General features: G+C 39.7%; 1 protein-coding gene across 1 annotated transcript; it reads left to right on the top strand.

The window, feature by feature from the left end:
- The first annotated feature begins 1645 nt into the window (after positions 1-1645).
- Positions 1646-10776, top strand: LOC104964194 (testicular acid phosphatase homolog). Its single transcript, XM_010792930.1, has 12 exons — positions 1646-1727; positions 2026-2141; positions 3679-3774; positions 4620-4706; positions 5738-5893; positions 6161-6259; positions 7695-7790; positions 8255-8387; positions 8665-8747; positions 8853-8959; positions 9891-10072; positions 10585-10776. Exons 2-12 carry the CDS (start codon positions 2052-2054, stop codon positions 10692-10694), a joined length of 1239 nt encoding a protein of 412 aa, XP_010791232.1. The 5' UTR covers positions 1646-1727; positions 2026-2051; the 3' UTR covers positions 10695-10776.
- The last annotated feature ends 55 nt before the right edge of the window (positions 10777-10831 follow it).

Genomic DNA, 10831 nt, shown 5'->3' with positions numbered 1-10831 from the left:
CCTAGGCTAAAAACCGGCCCTGACTTAACCTAACAACTTATTTAATTTGTTATCACAATTGCTAATGTCATGTTTTTTTTTTATTCTTGAAGAGAATGTCTTTTTCTGGCATTCTTCCAGGATTAACAAAAATAAGAATAACATTGAGAACAATCTTTGAAGTANAACTGTTTTATAATCAGGGGTGCACATAACTGGTACGCAGGTACGCATGCGCGGCAACAATCTGAAATGCGTACCGTCTCTTGTGTCACAAAGCGCATTAAATGCGCTTTGTGACACAAGAGACGGTACGCATTTCAGATTGTTGCCGCGCATGCGTACCTGCGTACCAGTTATGTGCACCCCTGATTATAAAACAGTTATGTGCAGTACTGTACTTCTTCTCAAAGCATAAGGCTCGTGATAATCTACATCATTTTGTGATTTTCATCAAATTCCATTACAGGACCAAAAATGTGGCTCTCAACACAATATCCATTAGTTCACAGTGAAAAACCACATCTTTAAAAACTGGTCTCATAAAAAAGTCTGAATGATATCCCTTAATAGCTTGAACTGTAGTTTTTACCAAACATTTTTTGGGACTATTTTCAGACACAGATTTGGTGCTCTATTGAGTATTTACAGCAGGCATTGATTCCAAAAAATTACAATGCCGCTGTTTGTTGTAATAAAGAAACATGTCACCCAGTGCACTGTTGTGGTTTAGTCATGAATTATTAATAGTTTGTGGATGTCTATTTCACAGAGGAATGCGCTATTTTGGGCAACACAGGATTTGTTGACAATAGAAAAAGATCAAATACCACTAGACTTCCTTACGAGTAAAATATGGTGTGTTTTTTACATTGCAGTATACTTTCATGTGTGAGACAATGGATGCTCTTTTACTTCAAATCAATGGGAATTAAGTCTTAATTTAATGTTTCATGCCACTCCTGTTAATACTGTACTGTGTATCACTTAGTACAACAGATCCTATCTTACCATTATCAAATATGATGTTAACGCTGTATAGCTTTAAATCTTCACACTCACTAATCCCATTGTATCCCATAAAGCTGCTTTGATACTAACAGATACTTACATGTGTGTCGAGTCAGGGAAAACACTCCGGGCCCTGTAATTTTAGGGCCAAACCCACGGCGGATGACACAGCTAGTTATAATGAGTGTTTGTGGCCCCGAGCCAGTGTGTAAGAGTGTGTGTGTGTGTGTGTGTGTGTGTGTGTGTGTGTGTGTGTGTGTGTGTGTGTGTGTGTGTGTGTGTGTTGTTATGCTCGTAGGAGTTCAATTTAAGAAGCCTGTCTTTACTTAACCCATTTCTTTTTTGATATTGTTCTCCAGTCCTTAAGAATGTAAGACTGAGGCTCTAAAGTGGAGTTATCCACAGTGAGGGGCTAAATATGTATCCTTATGTTCAAAAGATGACTCAAATATGTCAGCCGATGGGGGGGGGTTGCCGTGTCACCGCACAGCAGGGGATTGGCAGAGACAGTGATTTCGGACTTCAGGCGGCGATGAAGTAGATTGGGATCAGAAATCCTTGGGGAGAGAGAGAGAGACGAGGTCAGGTAGGAGGGCTATAAAAGCACTGCCTCCTCTTCTGGAACATGTACTTAATGTCAACTCGGGTCTGACTGGAGATTGGGGATGCTCTGCAGTCCTCCTCCGTCTGAAACTCATTTGACTTAAACAGCAAAATGTGTTAACAAGTTTGCTGAGGTAAGTGTAAGTGTTCATTTCCATCATCTGCGTAATCTGTTTTGACATTTTGATGCATATGTACTCAACTGTAAAGCCTGAATATTTAAATCGAGTTGACATAAATACTACTGTAGACTGAAATGTAAAAATGACCATGCATAGATATTTTAAATGTGATATGACTTATTTAAAAGACACATTTTGCCCAACACTTGCCTGACTAAACGCAATGCAAAAAAAGTGTTTATCATATTCTGCTCTTAATGTTAGTTTATTTTTTAAATGTCTGAATTTTTTTTCTCCTGCCTGTAAATAGGAGTTAGAGATTGAGAAGTCAAAAAGATGTCCATATTCCAGAAAAGTTTGGGCTGTCTCTTCCTCTTCTGTCTCATCTGCTCGACTGACTGCCGGGTGCTGAAGTTTGTCGTGGCTGTAAGTCGACTCTGTTCCCTTTTTCTTTCTGTGTGTGTGTTTTATATTGATAACATTTGAACATTAGTATTGGAATTTAACATTAAGCTCTTTTACAACCTTTTAACATAATCTGGAAGCCACTTTAGATCACATGACTCTGATATGACATTGTGCATGGTTGATGATTACACAGTTTTTTTCTGCTCACTGAGCATTACTGTATTTACACATCCATGTGACAAAGGATTACTTTGAGCCTAAACTCCAACAGTGTCATGCATATCTCCCCCAGACACTGCTGCTCCGTTATAAACCTCTTTGCATATCTTTCTTTCACACCATACTTCAATGGTATAAAAGACAACGGACGGATTGAGTGAAAATCAAATATTCTTCCTACAATGTGACCTAATACTAGTACACACTAGTGTCATGACCCAACATACATAGTTTAAAATATTATTTTATAATAATATTATAATATGTATACTGGTTTATGTTACATTGACAGTTGACAATGTAATATACAATTACCATTTTAGCTAAAGTAAAGCAAAACAATTATTAAGCTTGCTAACTTACTATCTAGTAGTTTTATTTTATTGTTTAAAGTCGCATTAGTTTGTTTATTTTTTGTATTAGTCAGTTTTTTATTGTATAGTTGTAATGTTTGCTAGTTTTTCATTGATTTAATGTCCAACTATTTTATTACAATTCAGTGGAGTCCAGTTTTGTTTGGGTTATTTCAGCATGTATTATTATGCGCCGCTTTCCACCTTCTTCTCCAGATGAGGGTGTTGCACTTTTCCTTGTATGTGATGTTTCGGTGTTGTTGTTTTTTTTGTTTTATTTCTTTCCGTCAACTGTATATTTTTTGTTTCTCTTAGTATCCTACGATATTGTTATGTTTGGCTGTGAATAAGTTTGGCTGTGAAAAAGACATTTGAAAGACAGGCCATCTATTTCTATTATGTTTTTTTAGTAACATAAGATTATTTTCTTCTCCCTGCTCCTTTCGGTCAATGGTGTGTTTACAGAGACATGTTATGTTAACAATTATTATACATTAAGATGTGCATACCATGAACGGAACAAATACAAATGAAATGAAATGTATTTAGTCGAAAGGTGTTTTGCATCAAGAACATGTTGGAAAATAAGAATTGTCTCCAAGAGAAAACCTCAACCCTCGTGACTTGACTTTGTGGTTCGCTTTTCCTTGACGTCTTACATGCAGATTGTTGGTAAAGTTCATCCCACTGTGGTGCTAGCAGGCGTGACTCAGATGTGTCTATACGCCACTGTAACCAACCTGTGTGTCATGTAACTGCTCAGAAAGTGAGTCCTCAGGTTAATAATACTAACGCAGCAGGTCCACTATCTGTGTCATCAGAATGACTGTTCTAGCAAATCCAAACTGAACTCTTCCATAACACAGGTTTCTATTTCTGACTCGTGTCTCATAATGTATTTATTCCATAAGTGCACAGTGTAATGTCTGGCAAAGCAGCATGGCGTCTGAATTTGTGTGACATAATGTGTTATGACTTTTAAGGTGTTTCGACATGGAGATCGATCTCCCATTGAGTCGTATCCCAGGGATCCTCATGGAGAGGAAGTGTGGGCTCAGGGCTTCGGACAGCTGACTGAGGTACTCTGCGTGTGTTAGTGTGTGTGTGTGTGTGTGTGTGTGTGTGTGTGTGTGTGTGTGTGTGTGTGTGTGTGTGTGTGTGTGTGTGTGTGTGTCATCATTATAATTTTGGCAAGCAGAATTTAGCAAGCAAAACAACCATGAATGAAGAGCTTTTAGGTGAAGATAAAGTGCCTAAAATCTATGCATTTCCTTAAGTTTCATGGGTGTCTTAAGTACGGTGGCCCTGAAGTGGAAAACTCAACATTACAGAAAACAGAAACCATAAAACACAACAGAAAACAAAATGCTAAAAACGTTTTAATGATGAAGGAAAGTTAGTTTTAATTAATTTGCTCTGGTTAAAAATAAATATCTTTAAAAAAATGTCCCTGTAAAAGTAATTGATAATGCAAATGTGCTGTATATAAAATCATTTGTAGACCAGGCTAATTTTGTACCTCTATACCACCGTATTTGACAACAAATTCACGTACAGTACAAAGCCAAAGCTGCTTTCTTCACCATCTGGCTGCATTAGCTTTAGATGTGGTATAACAAATAACAGTATATGACATTTATGATCGGCACAACGTCAGATCAGTTTCTGCTGAATTTAAGCCTTGAAATAAAGCGTGCAGTCTTTTAATTTAATTCCATCCGACTGTGATATTATTTCCCTCTAAGACAATAAGCTGGTTTACAGTGAATAGACGTATAGTTTCTGGCTATAGAAGGCCATGTAGAATTGGTGAAATGTGTTAATATATGTAAATAAGTTGAATCTGACCTTAAATCTGCCAAATCTATACAGCAAAAAGGTCAGATTCGACAAAGATTAACCGCGCTGCCAATGTTCCTTTCAGCTGGGCATGCAGCAACAGTTTGAGCTGGGCAGATTTCTAAGGAGGCGTTACAGCAACTTCCTCAGTGAGGACTACAATAACAAAGAGGTATGTGTATGTGTAAACAGTAGGCCTATGTGTGTATGTCTGTGAATACCTTTTTGTCCCTGATGTCCCCTGTGAGCCTGTGTGTTTCGGTGTCACCTTATGCTGTTGTCAAGGGTGCCCTTGGCCCAACATGTGAAATCATGTGTTAAGCCACTGTCTTTATGAGCTGTTACAACATACACCAAGCTAATTAGCATGGCTCCTACTGGTGATATCACTGCAGTGGCCTTGTAATATGCTGTAACATGTGGGGTAATTTGGCCCCTGGGCTCCATGTGCAGTTGGCAGCATGCATGTTGGTCTGCATGCTCAGCACACTGTCATTATAAAGGTCTGATTTCTGCTTTGTTTTCCTTTTTCACACTCACTGTCTCCCCTTTCCCCCTTGATTTCTCTACCCCTCCTCTCTTTCTCTCTCCCAGCATTGCTCCTAGCTATCTTCTCCTTATCCTAAATAACACGTTATTACCACACAAATACCATCTCTGTCATTGGCCATTTGTCGCCCAAGTCTCTGTCAACTTGTACCGTACCTTTCCAGGCGCTGCCATGTCTGTTTTAATTTGACAAAGAGGCAGAAAAAAAGCCATCCTGGGCATCACAGGAACATCCAACCTTATCAGCGAGATTTACTGTGTGCAAAAACCTGACAAGGTGTGTCAGGTTTGAGAGATATAGACGAGTGAAGGCTGATGTCAGAAGAGATCACAGTGAGACAGATATTTTTCTCCCTATCTCTCTCTCATACATTTGGATCGCTTCTGACTCCCCTGCTCTTCATGATAAGGGAATACCTCAGTTGACTTGGGAGGAGTGCAGCTCACTCATGATACACTGCTGCTTTGCTGGGTGCATATATTTTTGCATCTTTATGTGACTAAAAAGCAAAGTATTCACTTTCAAGATGTAATCCTTTTTAGTTTCCAAGTGCATTCCCACTCTATAAAAAGTAAGCATGACTATAGGAGTCAGTCTCATGTACTACCATATGGATGCATTTTAATATCATGTTCCCTTCATGTTTGCCACAGTTATACGTGAGGAGCACTGACTACGACCGCACTCTGATGAGCGCCCAGGCCTGCCTCGCCGGGATGTTCCCCCTGACCAGGCGCCCGGCTCCCATCATGCCCCAGTTACTGTGGCGTCCTATTCCAGTGCACACCACCCCCAGGGCACAGGACAAGGTAGGCTGCTGAGCCACATAAATATTTCCTTTCACACGGCAGCCATACACACCCGAATAGAAACTTGTACAAGTTAATTTGAGTCTCTCTCTCTGCAGCTCTGTGTTGCTCTCTGTGTTCACCTCAGCTCAGAACCTGCAGCGCTGAAATTCCCTATTGTTTTACAGTGAGAAATGCACATATAATTGTGCCCAGAAGACTAGCCATACCTGCAGTAAACGTGCATTATTTCCACTGATGTTGTGCTGTTGTTTTCGATTTCTCAAGCTGCTGAGGTCTCCGGGCAAAGACTGTCCTAGGTTTAGAGCGCTGATGACGGAGACTTTTGAGAGCGAGCATTACCAGAGGTTCCTCAGGGCTAACCAGGTGAGACAAACCACAGAAGAAGACAGACTTAGAAAAACACTGCAATGTAATCTGTTCAATGACGCTGTGCTCGCAGCTCACTTTGTGTTAAACATCACTTTGCTATGAGTCATGTGCCTGTTAACCACGGAAAAACGTGTTTGTTTCCCTGTTGTTTTTTACATCATCAGAATTATATAACCAGAACTGCTGTGAATAATACTTTTCCTCACATCAGCTGCTTCTTTTCTGCTTATCTGCCTTGATCTGTAAATTAACAAACATTGTGAAATGAACATTCGTATAAAAAAGTGATACATACATACAGTACTTCACACTAGCTGGTGCCAATGCTACCCGCACCTCTAGTGGATGTGTTAGTTATGCTGTAGACATGATGATTTTCTCAGGCACGGTGACTCCCGTGCCTCGAAAAAGCTGCACAGTGCAATTTCTCTCACATTCTCAGAGCCGCTAATTAACGGTTGGATTGAATTAGATTAAGAATTACAATGAAATGGTTTTAATTAAACAGAGTCCCATGTGCTGCCTGTTAAGGTGCTGTTTGAGATCAGGAAGGGGCCTCCTGCATTGAATTTGTACACCCTCTGCTGGAGGCACATAACCTGCAAGCTTGATGCATGAACTAAAATGGTGCCATTTTTCACTGCACCGTCTGACCAAAGGCTGGATTTACAAACCATCACTGAAATAATAACCAATCCAATTCATCAACTAATGTCTGCAATATTAGTTTATCAGTGCATCTACAAAAACAATCCAAAGCATTATTACCCATATATACAAACATATGTGTTATATTCTTTGACATTATGATAAAGAATGAGTTGAATGCTGTGATTACAATAACTGATGTACTTAACTGCAGTTTTTAGATGCTTACACTCAACTTGAGTTTTATTTTATGGTACACAACATTTAAGTGGGAAATATTGTAATGTTGCCTTCACGGAAGTCAATCAGATGGAAATGTTAAAATAATAAAATAAATTAATAGTTAAGGGCCAACTTTCATTTAAGTTACTTAATGGGGTAAATCTATGAAACATATGACAGAAAAGCAGAACTTAACGACCAAATTTGTCAGAAAATTGTCATTATTGATTCTTGAATTATGGAAATAAAGGTGCTTTGTGAGGTGACTTTGACCTTTGACCACCAAATGATAATCAGTTCATTGTTGAAGCCAAGTGGACGTTTGTTCCAGATTCCAAAAGATTCCCTAAAGGTGTTCCCGAGACATTGCGATAACAAGAATGATCCCAATGGACATACAAGACAATGCCACATCTTAAAATATTTACCTTGGGCCATTTTCATTGGAAAAATGCTACTTCTAATGAATTATATTTCTAATAACTATATTGTATTGATCAGAATATGTCTTCCACCACTGGTTAAATGTAATGTTGTAACTCTCTTCTGCACGTTGCAGTTCTTTGTTGAAGGGCTTTCCAACCACACTGGCTACCCCGTCTCCAAACTGGTTGGAAAAAAAATGTGGAGGGTCCACGACACTCTAACCTGTCAGGTATACTTGATGTTTCACACACATGAACACAATTGATCTAGCTGTATTCTGCAGTTTACAAATGCTTCAATTACTGATACAAACACCATCTGCAGAGCAGTGAGATGGAAACAGAAAGAGGGAGAAGAGAAGAGATCTGTTTTCTTCAACACGCCTGCAGAGAGTTGAGGAGGGGGCTTGAGCATGGGGAAATAATTGATATACATACACTAAGACATGAATAGGAGAACATATTGAAATCATAATTAAAGCATTATGAGATGGGTGGATTCTAGGCCAGGTTGAATAAGCTCATTCACACTTACAGAATGAGCATCTGTTATCTTCAGACCGGTGCTAAAAATAGCTGGAATAATATGAACGATGAAACACAGCCATTTAAAACTCCCTTTGTTGCGATTCGTGCGTTGTGTAATGTGATTATTAGCGCGATGCAGGGTAATGAATGCTATTTTCTTGCACAGAGAATCCATAACTTGACTCTCCCACGCTGGGCCACCCAAGATGTTCTGGACACCCTGAAGAGAATTGCATCATTTGAGGTCATGTACAGCATCCTCAGTCACAAGAGGAAAGAAAAGGCCAGGCTCTCGGGAGGTGAGGATTAACACAAGATATAATTAATTAAAAGCACTTTTCTGAGAGAGAGAAACAATTACAGCAGTGCACCCAACAATGTGCTGTGGGCAAGAGGCGTTGTTTATGCCTCAGACAGTGTAAAGTGGTGGGCCGGGCTTCCTAAAAGCACATATGAGCTAATGGCAGAGAGATGATTACAGCGCTAAGACAAGATGCTCTGTTAGGTCAAAACGATTGCGCTGCTGTCTGGGAAAATGTCATTTGCACTGTTGACACTGATGTGTTAATTTATCAGGGGTGCTGCTGAATGCCATCCTGAGGAATTTCTCCAGGGCTGTAGAGCAAGGGAGTCCTCTCAAATTCATTATGTACTCAGCTGTAAGTGCAACGTTTGGGCACACACACATACACACACACATTTTGAATGTCTCGTGCAAACTGCTGTTTCCCATCTTCTCACCGCCTTGATGTTTGTCATTCCAGCATGACTCTACACTCATCATGCTGCAGGCGGCTTTAGGCGTGTACAACGGCCTCCTTCCTCCTTACGCCGCCTGTCAACTCTTTGAGTTCTACCAGGAGTATGATGGGTAATGACGTCCCGCCTGCTCTTTGCATAATTAATCACACTTTTTAGGTCAGATGGTCAAAACACACCAGATTTAGCTTCCCACTGTTTAGCAGCACCATAAGACAATTCTCTTGTAACGTTTAATATCGACCCAGGACTGCAGTAAGCAATTTAACATGATCAAAAAAACTATTTACACTTTACAGCTAATAACCATCATTACAAGTTTAAACGGCATTCGGAGCATGAATATCAAAGCAAATAATTGTGTGTGTTGTAATCTGCTTCTCTGTGGCCTACATTTAGCGCCGGTCTGGCTGCAAGTACTTGTTAGCGCCTGTGAATCCTGTTTGTTGCTACCTAGTAACGGAAACTCTGCAAGGTGCTCATATGGCAGTAACCTCTGATAAGGCATCCTGACCCATGATGTTGTGGCAGAAACATAACCACGTGCCCCGGTTTCCTCTCAGTCAACACTAATGTGAATGTTAGCAATGCTTTCGCTGTTAGCTAGCACGCCACAGTTAGCTGCTATTTGCCTTCGCCATGTTGAGATTGTGAAGCTTTAAAAAGTTTCAAATTGCAGTTAGTGTATTGTAGATAGTAAATAGTTTTACTGTAACAAACAGTAAAATTCTGATTAATAATGCTAATTGTTTTTATATTAGGGCTATAATTGATGCTCCTTTTTTTTTTTTTACTGTTTTACAAACAAGATTATATACCATATGTTTAAAGATGGTTTAAAAAGCACGCACACAAATATCTTGTCTATTTATATTTATAATGTTAATTGTGCAAATTGGGAAATCATACATAACATTACTAATTGTCATTTGATTGTTTGTTACAACAAAACACCCATTACCTATCAATTTACCATTTAATGAGTGATAACAACTAGCACAAGTGTGTGTCATCTCATTGTGTTAATTCTAAACATTCCCCAGTTCTTATTCTCTGGAGCTGTATTACCGAAATGACTCGTGGAGCGACCCCTTCCCCAACCCTGTCCCAGGATGCAACGGGCTGAACCCCTGCCGTCTGTCCATGTTCACTGAGGTGGTCCGGGACGTGGTGTCAGAGAACTGGGACGCTGAGTGTGGGTTTCAGACAAAATTGTCAAGCACAGGTAAAGAAGTTGTTTTTATTTTTTTACAATTAATGTTATATACTGCTACTGTACTTCACACATTCAGACTAAAACACGCCTGTTGTGAAATAAGTATGTGCAATGTATACATTTATGAATCTTATAACTGGCTGCTACTCTACTATTTCTATATGTATATATATGAGTAAATATTGTGTGCTTGCCTTTCAATTTATTATGTTAGTGTACCCATTAGCCTCTTGTCTCCATTTTCATTGGGCTGTAAGAATGTAAATGTTCCCTCTGTGGGACGAATAATGGATTTCTGTGTTAGATTCTGATTCTCATGCTCGCACTGACTTCTGTTTCGTTTCAACACATATTTTGCCACCGTTAACGCTTCGCTGCATTATGTTTATTCTTGTATTCACTTAAGGGACCAGTGTGGGGGATTGTGAGCACAGACTGTCTGGTTTAAAAATATCAAGGATTCTGGAAATCTTCCAAAATTGTTTTCACATTCACCTAAACAAGATCGTTGTCTCCCACAGGTGTCATAACAGCTCTTGCAGTGGCCGTGGGTCTCCTGGCAGTGGCGCTGTTGTTCAGCATAGTGGTGGCAGTCCGCAGGAGGAGACCTCAATACTCCAGGGGGGTGTAGTGCAGAAGACTGTCACACTTATCCTAAAAATACAGAAAGGTGCCTCTCTAACAATAATGTGCCTTGTTAGTCTCTGATCCTGTGCAGGGGCTCGTGACCCTTTAACTTATTCTTGTTTAAATGTTGTTTGTGTGAAA

Source organism: Notothenia coriiceps, unplaced genomic scaffold (assembly GCF_000735185.1).
Source record: "Notothenia coriiceps isolate Sejong01 unplaced genomic scaffold, NC01 NC01_scaffold00036822, whole genome shotgun sequence".
In the NCBI taxonomy this organism is placed as follows: Eukaryota; Metazoa; Chordata; class Actinopteri; order Perciformes; family Nototheniidae; genus Notothenia; species Notothenia coriiceps.
This window is presented reverse-complemented; position numbering and strand designations above follow the sequence as displayed.